General features: G+C 45.0%; 1 protein-coding gene across 1 annotated transcript in view; it reads left to right on the top strand.

The window, feature by feature from the left end:
* The window catches only part of LOC139929492 (sodium/hydrogen exchanger 9-like), a 64,339-nt gene that overhangs the window by 31,787 nt on the left and 12,553 nt on the right, over positions 1-19,999 (top strand). The window contains exons 12-13 of the mRNA XM_071922396.2: positions 58-211; positions 18,996-19,044. Of these exons, the coding sequence (XP_071778497.2) occupies positions 58-211; positions 18,996-19,044 (203 nt within the window). The remainder of the gene's footprint in view (positions 1-57; positions 212-18,995; positions 19,045-19,999) is intronic.

The following is a 19,999-nucleotide window of genomic DNA, read 5'->3' as shown; positions in this document are numbered from 1 at the left end:
TTGATGGATAGAAGTAATACAGTTGTTTTGCTCTGTGATTTTCTTATGTGCCTTCAGGTTTGAGGGGGGCGGTGGCGTTTGCCCTGGCTGTAAGAGACACGTCCACTGAAGTGAGGCGCACCATCCTCACCACCACTCTGCTGCTGGTCGGCGTCACCATCTGGCTGCTGGGTTCTGCCACCGGGCCCGTGCTGCGCTGGCTGGATATCAGGTTAGTTGGGCTAACACCTAGCGGGCGATACGGATCTCCGTCCTGCTCAATGTGTTGCAAGTCAAACCCAAGGCTGTCAGCAGCACTCCCTGCGTCTGTCTCTCCGTCTGGCCGTCTGACTTACTGACTCTGACCTCCCTCTCTTTCTCTCTCCCCGCCATTCTTTGTCTCTCTCCGTCTTTCATGCGCACACACACACACACACAGACGCAGCCTAATTAGACACTCGCATTGAGAATGCAGCTCACTTAATATGCAGCAGCTCTTTGTAAGGCCTCTCTCTGAATGCTCCCTCCCTCCCTCCCTCCCTCCCTACCTCCCTCCCTCCCTCCCTACCTCCCTCCCCCTTTCTCCCCTTGCTGTACAGCCCTTCACTGGCACTTAGCTCTGTGTGTCCGCTCTGGCCCTGCCCTCCATTAGTGACTTGCACAGCTGGTGCACAGGTCCCTGGGACCATGTTACAGAAAGAGATAACATTAAAATACAGCTTGCCACGCTGTACACACAGACCAGTGTACACGCGCGGACACACGCAGTAGCTATGAAATGGGAACACGTATTCTGCGTATTATTATTTTTTCCTTTACTTTCTGTGATTCCAGGCCAGTGGGCGATAATAATTAAGGAGTGCAGAAGAAGCGTGAAGGATGTAAGGCTGTAATTAGATACTTATATTATTAAAGTCTAATCTATGGCCCAGATCACACTGTCATAATTGACTCCTGCAGTCTTTGGAGGCAGCTCTTTTAATTCTCCAGTGGCTCCCAGTTCTTTGTGCATATGCATGTGTGTGTGCGTGTGTGTGTGTGTGTGTGTGTGTGTGTCAGTGGAGCATAAAGAGCCTACAACATTAGACAGAAATATCTTGACAGAATAAAGGCAGTTCTGGTAAAGGCGTATGTCCCCCGGTCCAAATGTACAGTACAGTACTTCAGCAAAGGAACTGAATATAAGAAGTAAATAATAGTGTTAGAGAGAAGCGAAAGGCTTGCTTTAAAAATAAGTGAAATAAAAATAAGTTCCACTAAAATGGAAATTACTCAAGCAGAAGCATACTGTAGGTATCTCCAACATGTACTGAGAGCAAATCTCTACCCTAAAACATAATTTGCATATGTCCCTCTGATCTGCTGTCCCTCTGATCTTGGACCAGTTTTGTAGTACATGAGCCGCCCTCTCCCTAAGCTACAAAACCGAGACAATGCAGTAATTTGCGATGTGAACTAAGACCTAAAGCTGCTCCATTGATAATGAGGTGCAGACTGGCTTTGGCGATTCAATCCGCCAAATTGTTTGTTTGAGCTTTTACAGACAAATGAGCTTCATTTCATTGTAGTGCTAACATTTATGAACCAGACAATGAGCCGATATCCCTGTAAAATCCCCCCGGGCTCGGTCTCTGTGTCCACAGAGTTGGGTCTCTTGTTCAGTGTCAGCTGAGCAGCTTCAACTTTTTGCTCTCTCGTTTCCAGAGCCTGTACGCTTCGAAATGCTCTCCTGTAAGTTTGAGTCCTGTTGCACTTCATAATGAGTTGAAAACCTGGTCCACAGTTCTGGTTGTATATAGAAAATAGCGCTGAAAATGGGTAGGCTATGTCTATGAAATACGTCTATGAAAAATATACACTTCCAGTCAAAAGTTTGGACACACCTGATTGAATGTTCTATGTTTTTCATTCTCTTAAAGCCATTTTGATCTAAAGGCTTATGCTTAAATGCTTGAAATTTGTTTCTTAGACAAATATAAATGGTGAAGTTGATGCCTATGAATGAATTTCTTTCCAAAGCCTTTCCAAGCCCATCAAGGCAAAGGGCGGCTACTTTAAAGAATCTAAAATATAAGATAGTTTTGATTTGTTTAACACTTTTTTGGTCACTGCATACTTCTGTTTGTGTTATGTCATGTCTTTACTAGTATTTTAAAATGAGGAAAATAGTAAAAAATAAAGAAAAATGTGGTGTGTCCAAACTTGATGACTGGTAGTGTATTAATTATTATATAAAAAAAAAAAGTATTCTTGACAGGTAAATGTTTTTAGCTCAGAAGCCCCTGGCAGGTGAGCCACAAAAGTTAATTTTGGACGCTGTCCATGTGCATGCTGTTTTGGATGGACTATCCCTTTAAGTGTAGTGCTTGAGTTACAGTGCTTAGTTACTTCCTACCCATGCTGCGTGCATGCGTGCGTGTGTGTGTGTGTATGTGTGCATACATGTGTGCATCTGTGGGTATGTGTGTTTGAGTTTGTATGTCCTAAATAATGCACTTGTCTGTGCCTGCGTATCCCCCTCCCTGTCCCCGTGGCACTGCGGTCTTTGTGGGTTGTAGTTCCATCTCCTGAGCCCACTGCAGTACAGTGCATCAGGCCTTGAGGGCCGTCATGTTTTGGAGAATAGCTCTGTTTTCTTCACTTCCCATCCCTAACTCCCAGCTCTCTCCCTCCCCCCCCCCCGCCCTCTCCCTCTCTCTCTCCTCCCCCCTCTCTCCTTTCTTCCTCCTCCTCTGCTCTTCCCTCATCCAGCTGTATGAAGTGAAGGGACAGGTAACAACTCTGAGAGACTTCATTCTGGTGAATAATACATTACACGGGAGCTGTTCTCTCTTTACCTGGAGCAAATTTAACTTCCATTCCATCTCTGAAATGGCTTTGTGGAGGAGAGCCTTTGAAAGTCGTACCCAGTGTGAAATTACTCTGGTGTTTTTTTGTGTTTTTTTTTTTTTTTTTTTTACCCCTATAGCTACCTCAAAAGGCCTCTCACTGCAGGCTTCAAATAAAAGGGAAAGAGACAGTAAAATGTCTTTTGTAGCCACTTTGTGAAATTTGTTCAAGAAAGCTGGTATTATAGGTAACTCAATGCTGAGTGTGTGTGTGTGTGTGTGTGTGTGTGTGTGTGCGCACCAAGTCCTCCTCTCTGCACCCTCACACACTGCAGACAGGAAACGTTGACAAAAGGCTGCCTCGTTCAGAGAGACTCGGCTGGTATGCATTGTAGAAAACGGCAATGCGATCTTGTTTTTCTCTTTCTTCTGGCGGGTTTGGGGTTGAAGATGTGAGGGGCCACACCCGCAGACGGATTGACAAACAAACAGACAAAGTGAATGAGCTGTAATTTCCATCCACATATGTCTCTTTTTATTAGTGTGTTTCCTCTGCTGTTTTTTATCACGTCTCGGATGATGACACCTCTGCTCAGTGTGACCTACTAATCTAGAACAATGCAAGAAGAATACTTTCCAACCACATAATGGGTGTCAGAATGCTTACCAGTCAAGATGAGTTAGGGAGTTGGCTAAGAAAAGGCTAGATTTATAACCCAGACTCTGAGCAAAAACATATTATGGTAATGTAGGGTGGTATTGTTTGTTCCTCCATCCTGCTATCGTAAGACTCTCACAGCAGGCAACACACATACACACTCAGTAAGTTCTCATGCAAACATAGGCTACACACAGAAATGCATGCCACACATGAGCATGGTCACAGCATGGATAGAAGGTTGTTTAAGGTTCAAAACAGAGATAGAAAACTACACAGTAAAAAAAAAAGTTCACATTTGTCAACCACTGTTCAATCACACTTTATAGATATCAGAAAAGTAGAAGATCTGTGCTTTTAGGCACTAGACTCTCTCTCTCTCTCTCTCTCTCTCTCTCTCTCTCTCTCTCTCTCTCTCTCTCTCTCTCTCTCTCTCTCTCTCTCTCTCTCTCTCTGGCCAATTTCTCTGTTCCTCTCTATTTCAGTCTCAATTTCAAGGCACATTATTGCCCACACTCGCTGGTTTCATCATGGCGCTCCAAAATAAAATGATTATTTACACTAAACTGCACACAGTAGTGAAAATACAATTTTCCTGTTTTGGGCAATTGATAGTAATTATTGATATCTCTGAACACAACTTACCGTGAAACTGTGGAATAGCCATGTTTCTTTTCTCTGGTCCTCTTTTTCCCCTTGGCATTGTCATGCTTGTTGCTTATGGCCAGGCCCAAAGACTGCAGACTCTAAAAACATTTGCTTGCACATGCACGAAGCCACATTCTTGTTTGTTAATGATAGTTTTTACACTTTAGAGGCAAAAAACTAAGTTTGGAATTCACACATTTTCCACATAATATAGCCAGCCAAGAAAAGCACAAAAAATGAAAAAAATGATAACACCTCGTCCTCGGATGTGTTTCTGTCATCTTCAAACCAAAGCCAGTACTTTTTGTTTGGTTCATAGTGACCTACGTCTGTATCTTATCTCTCCTTGAGCCTTTTTTCAATCTTCACACTTTAAGATTCGTTTCAAGGCATAGCTGTAATTGCAGTATGGTGGCTGCTGCTAAAACTCTGTCACCCCACTATGGCTTTGTTTACCTGCAGACATATTGGAGTATAGTGACTTTTTTGACTCTGCAATTTACTGTCTGAGATTTTGATACAAAACAGTATGTGACCACTAAACATAAGATTTACATGTATTTTGAGGAGGTAATGGGTTTGAATTAATTTTGCCAATTTTTGTAAACAATTACGTGAAACACACTAATGATACATTAGGAACATTCCCAAAAAAATCTATTGTTATTAATCTATTATTAATTATCCATCTACAAGTTAAATTCACCAAGACCATATGATTATATGCCCAAAATGAATTTCCCCCAGAAGATCAATAAAGTGCAATCTTAAAATTTAGATACATGAATTAATATATTTTTCAAAGGAGACATACTAAATTCTGGACTGCAGCTTTGAACAGATTACTCAGAATAAATTCAGCATTTCCGTTGAATTAGAATCAATGACACCACTTAGCAACGTGTAAAATCCATTGTATTTGTTCTTTGTTTGTTTGTTTGCTTCACTCTTTCTCTGCCCCGTGTAACTCTATGCCCAAGCTGTATCAAGTGCAGTCATACGCACTCACACACACACACCGTGTCACACTCCCGGTTCTCAGTCTCGGTCTGTCTCCTTGGTTTTGATGAGGGCTGAAGGTGGCAGGGCGCCCCTGGGGAGATCTGAGACCCCGTCACAGTGAGCAGTCTGGGGTCCCTCAGGGCCCAATGTGGGACCAGTGGGCTTTGAACACTGGCCAGTCATGTCCTCTTCAAGCCCTTTCGGTTTGAATATCATTATTTTCTTCAACCCAGCTCCGACTATAGTTTTATTTTGCTTTCAGCATTTGTGCTTATCTATTAATAGCGTTAGCGGTCACAAGGTCTAGGGACTTACTGCCTCAGCTCTATGTTCACTGCAGTACTTTATAGCTCTGCAATATATTTAAACAGTGTGCCTGCTTTTCATACTAAATGTAATGCAGAGGGTAGTGCACCCGCACAGCAAGTAGAGTAAACTGATTTTGAACTTAACACATGCCATGGACCGAGAGTGATGGAAAGAAAATTACTCATGTGCAACCCGTTACCTCTTTGAAGTTCTTTGAAGATGCTGTCATGTCAAAATGTGTCACTGCAGTTACTGAGGGCAACCGGTGTACAGAGGCCTTGCTCTCTACTATGGTCCCTTCCTGTGTGTGTGTGTGTGTGTGTGTGTGTGTGTGTGTACGTACGCGCACGTAGATGAGTGGTGTTCAACACTTTGAGGCCAAGGCATAACAGCTGGAGCCTGGCTAATGACTGGCCTGTTTGTTTTCACATCTTGAGTGGACAGATGGACTGGCGGCAAACCATGCCTCTCATGTCACTCACTCTCCTTCATGCCCCACTGACCTCTTATCACTCTCTCTCTCTCTCTCTCTCTCTCTCTCTCTCTCTCTCTCTCATTCACCCTCTCTCTCTTTCTTCCTTGCCCCCTCTTTCTTTCTTGCCTTCTCTCTTCCTTCTTTGTCACACGTGCAAACTCACTCACTCACTGACTCACTGACTCACTCACTCACTCACTGACTCACTCACTGACTCACTCACTGACTCACTCACTCACTCACTCGCTCACTCACTCACTGTCTTCTCTGACATCTATCCACTTGTAGAGCTTTAATAGCAGTTCTCCAATTGCCAGGATAGTGCAATACTACAATATGGTAGTACAGGTAGCACAGATTCTAACAGTAAAAAGCCAAATACAGACACACACACACACACACACACACACACACACACACACACACACACACACACACACCCTACTCAGCACGCCCCTCCCTGAGGCCCAGGATCTAATATTTAGGCATCACAGACTGAAGGAGAGAGGAAAGTCACCCACACACCCTCATGTACACACGCAAACACACACTGCCCATAATAAAAAGATACCAACCTGATTGGATGGGAGATACTTCAAAGGACTCCAAAGATGAATGGCTCCTGTATAGCTTTTCCCCTTCTGATAAGAAAAGGAAACAATAAGACAGAGGTAGAGAGAGAGAGAGAGACTGACAGAGGGAGACGCTTAAATCCTGACTTCTCCTTCTCTGATATATTCTTTATTCTGCCCGGTCGGAGTGATTGCTTTCTACCAAAAGGAGATGGAAAAATATAAGAAAAGTGTGTATTAGAAAACCAATCTGCAGTGGGGATGACTTTGGAACTTAGGCAGGCAAGAGAGGCTCTGCTGTCTTGCTGGAGAAATGTAACATATGATTTAATGAGATTTCCAAAGCAATTTGTTGTATAATGGCTTTCTGGCTGTGTGGAAAAAAGTGGAACTTGGGAAATTAACCATGTTTTGTAGTCCCTTAAATAATGGGGAGAGGGGCTCAGGTGACTCTCTGTCTGTTGGTCCAATATGTCAAACAAAATGCATCTGTGTGATTCGTACACTGAACTTTTTTATCCCTACAAAACTCATTATTGATGTAGTCTGATGATCCGGTGATGGATTGGAGCTATAATCCTCCTCCCAAAACACTTTGTCACTGTTATTCATCAAAACAACCTGCAGTTTTTCTTCTTTTCCTCTTTTCTTTTCCTCTTCTTCCCCTGTTCCTCCTTGGGTTATTTTCCCTCCTTCGCTCTGCTGAATTTAAGTCTCATTTCTCATCACATCAAGCTCACAGGGAGCCGTTTCTGTTGGTGGCAGTGTTTAGATCTGCAGCACTAAGTCATGGTGGAGGGCTACGAGTTCAGCCCGCCGCACCAGCCATTGATTATGTCCCTGATCGTCGCAGAACCAAAAAGCTTCATTTTAACATTCCAGAGGGCTGTTTTCTCATTCGAGGAAAAGGCCCTGCCATCAAATCTCTGCCCGTCCGCGTCCGGCAGAGGCTCTCGGTTCCATCCTCGGCATGACCCCAAGCCGTCATTTCCCATTTCTGTCTGCTCCGGGCAGCGCAGCGTTTGTCAGCCCCGGAACCTGAATGCTAGTCTTGTTTTGCTTCGCCTGGACTTGCCTGGCAAATGCCTATATACTTAACACTCATTTTATATTCATGAAGGGGAAAGAGTCAGTTGGTTGTAGGGTGTCGCTGAGACTCCAGTGCTTTAGACGGTGTCTGAAAACAGGCTTGTTCCCTGGATAACTAGGGCCCTAATTGCGGTTGTTGCCGGTGGGAACATAATGAGATAGATGGAGGTTAGGGGAGGCCAGTGAATTATGATTCTGATGTTGATCAGACGTGAAACGTTATCTCTCCACATTAGCCTGCCAGGCTTACTCTCCATGGCACCAGATACAGATAGTCCTCTCTCAGCTCAACTATCAACACTCCTATGTGTGTTGATAGTTGAGCTGAGTGTGCGTGCGTGTGCGTGTGTGTTTGTCTGTCTCTTGTGTGTGTGCCTGCGACAGTGTTTGTCTGTGGCTGTGTGTGCAGACAATAAACAGGTGAGAGATTGAGAGCTGACTGTGTGTGTGTGTGTATGTGTGTGTGTGTTAACGCACCACTCTCCCCTCTTACACACAGTTCAATGGGTTTTTCTCACAGTGAATTGATAGTCGTGGCAGTGTGCAGAGAGACTGAACAGATTGCTGTGGTAACTGTGTCTGTCGGATCGGCCAATATGGTGAGTTTATCAGGTGGAGATTGACTCTGGATGAGGGTCTCATACATTCAAGTCCTGTGCTCCAGTCGCCATTAAAAAGGCCCAGAGGCACGGCCTAATGGATGTGACGTCAATACCGAGAGAGAGGAGAAGGGCCATTAAAAAGAGCATCAGGGCAATAACGGTGTCTGTGTGTGTGCATGCAGGCATGTGTGCACTTGTGTGGGGGTGTTGCGAGAGAGGACAGTTACTAGCTCTGAACGTACAGCAGGGGTGTTTTACAGGAAGACCATTCGCATGCGGGGGTATGTCAGATACATAAAAGTCGTTAGGTGAGCGGTCGGTTGGTGCGGTTGTGCATTTGTGAGTTTGTTGAGTAAGGAAAGTCTCGCTTAAGCACAATAACATACTGCAGAGAGAGAGAAAGAGAAAGAGAGAGGTGGGAGTGAGAATATAAAGAGAACATCAGTATGTGCTCTGTGTATCTCTGGCAGGTGTCTGTGGGCTGAAAGAGGATCCACACATGAGTATGAATAATAAAACAGACACAGGGTGCCTCTGCTATGGGTGCAGTCTCACACACACACACAAATGCAACCCCACACACTCACACACACACACACACATTTTTCCACTCTGCTGGTGGATGAACAATGCTTTAAGAATGTGGTCTGCATAGAGTCCTAAGAGGGAAGGGGAAAGTGGTAATGAGGGTTGATGGATGGTACTGATGGGGCAGAATCTGCAACACTGCAGAGAGCTGAACAGAAAGAGAAAGAGTGTATTCGAAATTCACCTGGGATCTCACACTGTATATCTGCATGTTGTTTACGAGTGTACCATGTCTGTGTGTGTGTGTGGGAAGGTTGTGGGGGCTACTCTTTGGAAGCAGAGAGCGCTAATGAATCCAGCGTACCCAGCATCCCTAGCTGCCTAGCGACCCCGCCTCTCAATCACTCTCAATGGGCACCTCTTATTTATAGAGCCATTATTTTTAGCCCGCCATAATTTCAGCCCTTTGCCTTTTTGAAGAATTAACAGAATAGGGGTTGGAGGGAAGGATGGAGACAGAAAAAGTGGAGACAGAAGGGAGAGAGAGAGAGAGAGAGACACTGATAAGAAGTTCTGGTGGAAAGGTCTATCGACTCCAGTTCTTTTTTGTACTCTTAAGGTCAACAGTTTGAGAGGATGCATTCTTCTATCTAGACAGTGATCTATTGTTTTCTGTTGGGTGACTTCCTCCCCCTCAAGTCATCGTTAGAGTACATGCAAACTGAGGTACCCATCAAGGCAATGCTACGTTATCCTTTACTGCTTTCTGTCTCTCTCGTGAATGATGATCTGTTCTGCTCTGAATGTTAAGTTCAACACAAGGTTGTAACCCGTTGGTTTCTCTTTGATCGATGCTGTGAAATCCAAGCTCCCTCAGGTGGTTCTTGTTTGGTCCCGACTCCCTAACTGCTCGCTCCGAGGCAGGAAATCGTTGGCTAGAGAGAGAGCGACAGCGTTGGCCAAACATAGAATCCCAATATACAGATGAGAATGCGGAAGATTTAACGGTTTAGCAAAATGGGTATACATAGAGAGAGAGAGAGAGAGAGGGAGAGAGAGAGAGAGAGAGAGAATCAAATGGATATAGACTAACACGCTGTGAGACAAACAAGTGAAACAAGAGAGTGAGTGCCGGGAGATGGTCATTTATTTAAGCCTCTGAGCTTCAAATCAAGTCCATGAAATCAAATCTTCATCGAAGGCAACTGTGTGGAAACTGTTGTATAACTGGTACATAGCTAAGGGTGAGACTTTGTGTGTGTGCGCACCCACAACAATGCGGGTTTGTGTTTATGCATGTGTGTGTTCTGCATCTGTGTGTATGGCTGGCCTGTCTTTTTTCTAACCCTTCTGACTTGGACTATAGACCCCCCCCAGCCCCCCCCCCCCCAAGTAGAACCAGAGGAAAAGAAGAATAGACTTGGCAGCCCTTGAGTTGGCCATCTGTTCCTGTGGATGTGGTCAGTCTGAATTAGGCCCTTCTCTCTCTCATACACACACACACACAAACACACACACACACAATCCCATCCTATTTCTGCTGGCTTTCTCACATATTTCATAGAGCCTCTTACACACAGAGGCACAGTGCATCTGGCTGTCCAGTCTGCCATGTCCTGTGGCCATGTGTCTGGAGTTCTGTTCAGAGGCTCTGTGGTTTCAGGAAAAAAGGGGCCACACAGATAGACCAGTGTGTGTGTGTGTGTGCATGAGTGTGTGCGCTCGTGCATAAGCCAGTGTGTGGAAGCAAACCGAGCCTCCTTAATTCACCTTAGTCAATTCAGCACAAATTCAGCACACCCCACTCACATATTCAGCCTTCTGTCTTTTCTGCTTTGCCTCTGAGTTCCTCCCAGATGGAGAACATGGTCACTTCCTTATCTCTGGGCAGGGGGTTGAGGTGTGTGTTGTTTTTAGCAGGTGGATGGCTTTGAGGGGGTGGGGTGGGGTGGGGTGGGGGCTGTTCAGGAAAGGATGCTGCAAGATGGAACGACAGTAGCCTGCTCGGTGGATGCAGGAGACGGATACTAGAGCTGTGTTCATCGCGAAATCAGGCTCCGCTGAGTGACCCTGCAGAGAAGGGCTCAGCTCCGGGCTTGACTCACATCAGAGGGCTTTACTCTAACAGGGGAGTATGGGGGGTGGTGGGGGCGCTCATATCGATTCATACCCTCCAGCAACACGCCAAGAAGCTGCTTTCATAATCCTCCCTCCTAAATAATTCACCACTCGCCCTCAAAATTTCATCAGCGCCTACATATAGAGAACAATCTCCCCCACAGCAGCAGCATTGTGAACAAGGTGTGTTGGAGGGAAGAGGGGGTGGGTGAGGGGGGTGTGTGTAGGTGTGTGTGTGTGTGTGTGTGTGTGTGGGGGGGGGGGGTAAGGTTCAGCAGCAGATGAGTGAGGTTCAGCAGCAGATGAGTGAGCAGGTGAAACACAGTGGGGGTGATGATGCACACGACCACTGCCAATACCACCTTTTAGACACACACAGACATGGCCACACTCACTCTGACACACACACATGTGCATCTACACACACGTCACGCGCCCCACTCTGCGCCTGGGGGTGTGAGACAGCGGCTTGACACCTCATCCGATTTGTGGGGAGATTAGAGGAATGGTCATCTGGACCAGCTGGCCTGTGGCAGCAGACGCGCAGCAATACAGTTTCCTTATCTTCTCTCCTCACTGCTTGCCTTGTCTCGTCTCGTCTCCTGTCCTCCCCTGTCGTCTAGCTGTGTCAATTCCACTTCTACAACACAATGAAAATGAGGTTACACAGTGAGTGGTCACACTACCCTTTGTCAAATCCTACAAGCTTCCATCCAGTGGAGGTTCAATTCCTGCCTCCAGCTCCGATTCTATGCTGCAATTCCTCTTTGCTTGTCACTTGCCTTTATTTATCCTGAGGTGAAGTGCCAAAATACAAAATGAGGCCAATGTTGTCCATTCTCCTGTAGAAATACATGGAAATCCTCCAGCAGGCTCTGCAGCAGGAAGCAATAAGCCATTAGCCCAGTGCCACACATACAGTAGACAGAGCAGGCTACTATTGTTGGGACCACTTCTTCATTTTGCCCCACATACCATGGTCTTTTTCTGAGATGCTCCTGTTCCATTTAGCTGGGTGCCAGCAGATATCACACTTGATCCTCCACAATAGACATTATGAGAACTATGAGAACTAGAGATGGCGTCCCTGCCCTATCTGCCCTGGAAATCGATAAGGAACTGTGACATGAGACTTATAGCAGCTATCGTTTCGGCCTCAATGCCTAAGGCTAAATAGGCTGGCGGGTTAGTACGCTGGGCTAGCTAGCTAACATGTTGAAAGCTAACGAGGCGAGGTCAGTGCTTTTCTTCCTCCTTCTTCTTCCAGCCATTGTCTATGGCCCCTTTCACCACGAGTCTCTATTTCCCAACCTGGCATGCAGATATGGACTCCAGCAAGCAGTGTAATATAGCAGGCTATTATGGTATTTATAGTTGAGCACTTTGCTGGTCATTAAGAATCATTAAACAGCTTGGGGTTTTAGAGCAGTTCAGGGAGGACTTGATGGGACCTGTGAGAGACTGTAGTCCGTGGTTGCTGCTTATGGCACAGGGTAGACGTGTGAGGAGGAGGAGAGTATGGCTGCGTGGATCAGCTGTTACTCCCTTACTGTCCAGTATATCCCACAGCAGATATCATTACTACTCACCTGCAGTGTAGCTACAAATCATTTCAGTTTGCATTGCATGACTTTGTTTCCATGCCGATATTGTAACTATAATATTACCATTTTCGAGCTCATTACTCAGAACTCTAATATATTACTCATTCCTTCTCAAAAGTAATATTATTTTAATCATTACTCCCTAGGTGTAGTAATTCGTTACAGCCCCAAAATCAGTGGTTGTATTCTCTCTTTTCTTCAAAAGTCACAATAACTCAGTTCCAAATAGCATTGATGTCCATAGAAAGTTAACTTGTTTTTCCATTTCTCATCTTAAAAGCTAGCTTAGTGTGAAAGGACAATGACTAATTGATGACCAAAATAAACTGGGGAGATAGAGGTGGGAAAAAGTTTTTGGATTCAACTCCAATCTGATACTTGGGTGATAACAAAAGTTTTTGATTTGTTACTGTAATATTATTGCTGAAATTGAAATGGTAATTTGTTACATTACTCATTACTGGGAAAAATAAGAATACCACCCAAGACTGGATATTACATAGGCTTAAGTTAATTTAATACCAGTCTTATGTGGTACCCGGATGTAAAGATTTAGCCATGATCCACGCTACCGGGCCGTGACTATTTTCCAGCTCTCCTCCGGGGCCAATTCTTGCCACTGCCCCGTATCCCGCTAACTCCGCCAGACTAAATTTAGGCTGTTTCCCTGTGTCATGCTGGGAGATCCAGGTGAACGGTGTGAGACAGGAAATGAATTCCGTGTGATAATAATAACTTTGGCTGCTCCAGCCCCCCGCCCCACCCCCCAACTGTCCCTGGCTATCCACAGGGATCCAGCTGGCTGAATGCTGAAAGACTCCCTCCTTTCCTGCTAAACTGACACTGTTTGAGGAGCCGAGTAAAACGCTCATGGCTGTCGGCTTCCCTGGTGGAGAGCCGTCTTCTCTCCACCAGTTCAGAGGCAGAGAGAGACAGCGAGAAAATGAGAGAGAGAAATTGAGATATTACCGCAGCGTTTTTACGTTCTGTGTTGTTCAACTCTATTTCTCTTTATAGCGCAGTACAATCCCTTTGTAGGCACACAATACATGTAAATTTCAACAGTGATGTAAATTGAATGTAAATTTCAATAGTGACACGATACATGTAAATTGAATGTAAATTTCAATAGTGACACAATACATGTAAATTTCAACAAACGATGCCGGTGTGATGGCTATTAATCACTGGGTCTGTGAGTGTAGTAGCTTCAAGTCATGACGAGCTACAATACCCAAGTTGGCATGGCATTATATACACAGTTATTTCTGTTATACTTTAGCTTTTTTGTCATGAAAATGACAAAAAAGCTTTCATGATATTTGGGCATCTGTTGAGTGGGTGATCATTTCATTCACGTACAAAATAAGGCAAAGGAGTTATGAAAGTTTTGGTCGGCTAGATGAAATATCTCTCAGAGGACATTATCTCTTAGACAATGCACCATGCTCTTATGTAAATGCCCTACACAGCCCACTGCAACATGTAATGCCCTGTATGTCAGTATAGATGGATACACACACACACACTGCACACTGCACTGACACACACATGTATGCAACACATACACAAACACATACGTGCACATACAGACACACACACTACTTTATTTTTACACCGGCTCAAGTGATGTGAAATTTAGGTTAAAGCTGTAGAGAGACTGGGATTCTCACTCTAGGTTTCAGTAGATTGACCTAAATACTGCAGTCAAAGACTTGGCCATATATGGATTGTTCTTTTTGTAACACTGCAGTGAGAGGGATGGAAGCTTATGCTGTATTGTTCTCTCTTTCATCCATTGCACAGTCAATACTGAGAGGTGTAAAGTTCAGCACACCTCATGCATGATGAGTCATACATGGAGTTTTGCCCCTTATATGGATATACATACTGCACATGCTAGTCATATCATGAGATGTGCTGTTCCTTGCATTACCATGGAAACCCCCAATAAAATGTTCACCATCAAAGCCAAATCTCTGTTGTGAGGAGTGTATACCGTCAAATATGGCATCCATGTGTCCCTGGTGTAACTACCCCATGGGATTTGCAAACAGGAAACTGGGTGACTTTACAGCCTTCGTCTTGTCCAAACCCTCATAGTACAGTGCAAACACAGTCCCTGTGAGACTTTGACTCTATCTTTGTCTCTCTGTCTCTCTTCTCTTTATCTGCCCCCCCCCCCCCCCCCCCCCCCCATTTATCTGACTCATCTCTCTCTCTCTCTCTCTCTCTCTCTCTCTCTCTCTCTCTCTCTCTCTCTCTCTCTCTCTCTCTCTCTCTCTCTCTCTCTCAGTGCACGCAGAGTTTAGGGAGGGCTGCTGTAACTTAATTTACCCGGCCTGTTGAGTATCTGCTTCTGGAGTTCTCCCAAATCAAGCAGAAACTCAAGTGAATGTTTATTAGCTAGTGCTGCTAATCACATCCAGTGGAGATTGTCTTCCCCAGAGGAAGAGAGATTGCGAGGAAAATGCTTTGCGTGCGCGTAAACACACTTAACCGCTACCTGAAGACTCCAAGGTAGGACGATATATTATAAATGAGCCGTATGCGCGAGGTAGTTGACGTTTGTGTGATGTTCTGATGTCTTCTCCCGAGCCCCCATGTTCTCTGTGCCTGGAGCGCAGCCAGCACATCCTTATCAACCCCCTGATGTCAGTCAGCATGATAACAATGTTCAAGTCATACACACACGTGCGCAAGTATGCACGTGCACGCGCATTTATGAACGCCCACACTGTGTCATTGCTAACTGTTGCTCAAGGCTGATTTCTTCTCTTCTTCCTCACTCTTTGTATAAGAAGTGCTATCTAAGACGGGGGCATAGCTGAAATATCTTGTAAGAAGGTGTTGATTAGTGTGTGGCCATGTGTAGCCCATGTGTGGGTCCTTTGCGCATCCATCTGTGTGTGTAATTTCTGCTTTTTTCCTACTTGCAAATGCGCTTGACAGTATCCAGCAAAAATCAACACTTGAGTTACTATGCCTTACATTTTTAGACAAACCCAAACACAGCGCCTCAGCACCATATTCATATAAATAGCAACATTCCCCAAAAGCCTGGGTGAGTTGTCAGTGAAGCCCCTGTGCACAGCACTATGTCAGCCTGGAATGTGTCCAGAGATATTTTAGTCGCAGAGGAGCTCAGCAGAGAACGGTTGAGATAGTATCAACACACAGAGGCCCCACTAACAGAAAAGGAAGACTGCTATAGCATTGAGGTGCTACTTTGTTTTTTGGAGACTATAGATGACTGGTTAGATAGCAGCCGGAACACAATCTAGCAGTCGTGTCAGCCTGGATTGGGTTACTCTATTGTGTGTTTCTTTTTAAGTTGGCTTCATTTTTCGTGGTGTGATATCCCTATAGAATGGGGGACTCCGCCTTGTTTTGAGAGGTAAGTGGGGCATGGGAGGATCACACACTTCCATGGAAGGTCATTACAGAAGCGATCTGTGTCCCAACTGTTGTCTAAGCGCCTGTTTCCTGGAATAGATGGAAATTAACAGGAAGAAGTTTGCAGACTTTCACCATCTGCCCACCGCAGAGTTCCACTTCCTTCTCCCAGTATCTACCTCCTGCCTGTCAGATTTCACTCAGTCTCACTAAACCCAAGGCAGTCACTGAGGTGTGCAAACAGCATCGCCCTGGGCATATGTTTACTGAAACTGTTCGAAACAAATGCACTCTTCATTTCACATTCATGTGCACTGGCGCTCACAGAGTAGTTAGAATAGATTGGCCTTGATTGGCCTTTATTGAATGTCAGCGTTTCGTGTTGAAGGTAAGGGTAACAGTGCAGTGAAACATAGGGGTCACATCAATAACAACGTGACGATTGGTAAGAGCTGTGAGAACAGACTGGCTGACAGCAGAGGTATTTTGCTCGAGACACACACTGTACCAGCCTGTCTTCACATTCACAAACATCCCCCCGCCTCTTTATCTCTGTTCTCTGTGTTCCTCTCTCACGCAGGCCTTGAGACACACTGCCACCCTCTTCTCCTTTTTCTTTCTCTGTCTTGTTCTCTCTCCTATAGTCAATCTTTCGCTCACTCGCTCTCCCACTCGCGATCTCTCCCTCTTACACAAGTTCACCAGTAACACCAACACGTTCTGTCACTCTTGCGTCTCCACAAACTATCTCAGTCACCATCGCGCTCGGGGAAACTGGAACTGCTTGTCAGTGTGTTCACTGTCCCTCTGGTTAGACATAAAGGATCCGCTTTCATGGGGAGCGACGGCGGTTGACTGCCTCAGCTCGCCGACTTTTAAGTCCTCTGCCTCTCGCTTTATCTTATTTTCTCCTCTCCTCCCCCTTTTCTCTTTGCTCTATCTCTCTCTGTTGCTCTTGTTCTCTCTCTCTCTCTCTCTCTCTCTCTCTCTCTCTCTCTCTCTCTCTCTCTCTCACACCTTATCTGTCCTTTCCCCTTTCTATCAGCTTAGCTCAGTGACAGAGCCTGTCTTCGTGGCATGTATCCAGCCAGCTGAAGGCTATGCTTCACAGTGAAGTAGCACGGGGCGTTTGTGCCTGTCACAGCCTGCCCCATCCCAGAGGTTTCCCCATAAACCCCCGTGCCAAACCGAAACAGCTTGCTCTAAAGTGGACCCCGCTGTCGCCGTACACTTCACCGAGAAAACCCTGGATCGTAATGACAAATCTCAAGGACCCTCTTTTCTCCCCTAAGACCCCTATCCCTGTGCAATTTCAATACAATTTCAACCCCTGCGCCTCTTTTCTTCTGTTTCCCTGACAAAAGGGAGAAGCGAGAATGGATATGTGGGGTGGGCGGAAACTAAAGGGAGAAGTAGAGAGATGGAGGTAGGAGGAAATAAAGAAAAGGAAATAAGAGGAGGTAGGAGGTGATAAAGACAGGAGGAGTGATCTGAGAGAGCAAAATGGGTGTCGAAAAGATAGAGAGGGAGAGAAATGGGGGAGAGAGAGGGAGAGAGAGGTGGATGGATGTGGAAGATTAACGGAAGGGTTATAAGGAGAAGTAGGAAGAGGGAGGGAGACAGAACGCGGAGAGGAAAAAAGATATTGAAAAGAAAGAACGGGAAGGAAATGAGGCAGGATGGAGAGGGACGGATGGATGGAGGGAACATAAAGATGGGTATAAGGAGAAGTTAGGAGGAATAGATAGAGGAACAGTGATCAGAGAGAGGGATATAGATACTGAAAAAAGAAAACAAAACGAGGGAGGGAGAGAGATGGATCGATGATGGATGGTTTGTTGGGATACGCTCATCAGGATCAATATCACATTCGTTACCAAGAACAATAAATGTACAGGAATTTGTCTTCTTGACCTCACATATAGTGCGGAGAATATGGACAGTATACATATCACTCAGAAAGAAAGAATACGTGGAAAAGTAAGAAGGTATACATAGAGGAAGAGAGAAAAAATAAGGAAACAGGGGAAGTAGAGAGAAACACTGGGAGAGAGATGGATGGATGGAGGGAAGACAGCCAAGATGAAAATCTGCAAGTAGTCGCAGTGCTCTAATGCTCTGATGAGAATCTCCGCTCTGTTTTGTTATTGCAGGGGCCTCTCAGTAAAAGGCTTTCGCGTCAGCACATTCAAAATGCACACACACACACACACACACACACACGAACACATAAATGCACAGTGATAGCGGCATCTCAAAATGCCTGGGTCTTGCAACAGCAATGCTAGGCTATTAGAGTTTACTGCTGACCTGTAGGAACTAGCATCGACAGCCATCTCGCCCTCAGCATCCCTCTGAGCCCAGACCACCAACATATCTGTGTGGAAAAAATAAATGCGCGAGAGAAATCTTATACCCACCGTTTTTTTTGTTTTTTTTTCTACCGCCTAACCAGAAATGATAGATTGCGGCTGTCGCGCTACGAAAATATTATTGAATCTCGTCATGTGAGTTCGGAGAATGCCATCGAGCCGGCAGTCATCATCTCTTTGGATTCATGGCGATACTTGGTTGGCGGCAGATTAGGGTTGAAATTGAGGCGGGGGCGGGGGGGGGGGGGGGGGGGGGAGTGATAGCGGCGCATGAGCGTGGCTGCAGCGAGTGCACGCACGCTGAGATAATGCTCTCCTTTCCAGACGAAGCAGCTCACTAGGCTGTCATTGGCTAGTGCTGAGTCACTTTATTTCAATTCAGGGGAGCGAGCGGCGAGTCGGCCTTTCCCTCTCAGCCCTGCTGCTCGAGTGTGTCTGCAGCGGCGCGCGGCCCGCACCTCGACGGGGTAATAATCGCCGCCGCGCAGAATATCAAGCGTTATCGCCGCACTGCTTGTCATTTATCAAAGGTTTACCCATCTGACATTTTCTTGGTGTGATGTGGAAGAGGAGGCTGATTTTTGATGAAACTGTTCGAAAGGTCATGTTCAAACCATACACGGAGTTCCCCTGCGACTTTCATTTTCAGCACCTTCCATATACACTGATTGGTTATGTCCAGCTTCACCTGTAGTATAGAATAAAATCCCTGACTTTCTCTCTTTTCTCTCTCTCTCTCTCTCTCTCTCTCTCTCTCGTATTCTATTGAGTCAGTGTTTGAATGTGCTCTACTGTGTTTTTCCCATTCTCTACAGAGTGGGGGTGGATGCAGATGAAAATCCAGAGGACCTTCCTTTTGATCAGGTAAAAAAAAAAAACACCTCATTGTTACAATCCAGTAATCCATATTTCACCCACTCTCTTCATTCCTGCTGCCTTTATCCTTTCCAGCATTGAAATGGTGGATAATGTACTTTTATCTAATATACTGTATATAGTCCATAGCAGTGCCATGCTCATTTCCATCTGCAGGAAAATGTATTATATATGTATGAAGCCCAGCACATCTCAGTTCAGCATTGTGAAAGGCATCTAGAGCTACTTGTTCAACCATAATTAATAGCAATCACCAAGTTATCATCTTACAAACGAAGTCATCCCACATATTGCATACTCTGCACTGTAAAATAACCATGGTCAAAAACTATGCAATGCCAACTTTTGTGTTAACCATGCAGCTATGTAGCAATCTCTCTTGCTTCCTCCTGTTTTCAATCGTGTGCATGTAAACTACTTAGGATAAAACCTTTACACAGCACACATGGGCGTTCTTTACTGTCGTGCTTTGCTGCTTTTGACATTACTAGCTATTACATTACTGTCATACCCATAAAGAATCCATGGTATTATTGCTATATGAATGTATTGCTGTGGCAATATTTGTGCTGATACATTCTAATGCTTAAAAATCCTTGAAAACATTTACACCATTACAAACAGCAGTCCCAATGGTCTGCTTAAGAGTTTTTATATGATACAGTTTAGTAATTCTGGGGCTCAGTTTCTCATGAAAAGTCCTTTCCAGCATATATTAAACTTTGGAGCTAACTTCAAAAAATATGGAGAGAAAAATAATCACATATGCTGATCGGAAGCAGCTCACAGAGACATTAAACTCTTTTTGTAATTATATATATTAGAAAAGTATAAAAGAAAAGTCAACATGGGTAGTCATGACTTGATTCTATTTGTGATGACAATGAAACTATATTTAATGCAGCTTCATTTGTGTCCCAGATGACTTTAGCAGGTGGCAACC

Source organism: Centroberyx gerrardi, chromosome 22 (genome assembly GCF_048128805.1).
Source record: "Centroberyx gerrardi isolate f3 chromosome 22, fCenGer3.hap1.cur.20231027, whole genome shotgun sequence".
NCBI lineage: Eukaryota > Metazoa > Chordata > Actinopteri > Beryciformes > Berycidae > Centroberyx > Centroberyx gerrardi.
Note: the sequence above shows the minus strand (reverse complement) of the source record. Positions and strands in the feature narration are given on the sequence as shown.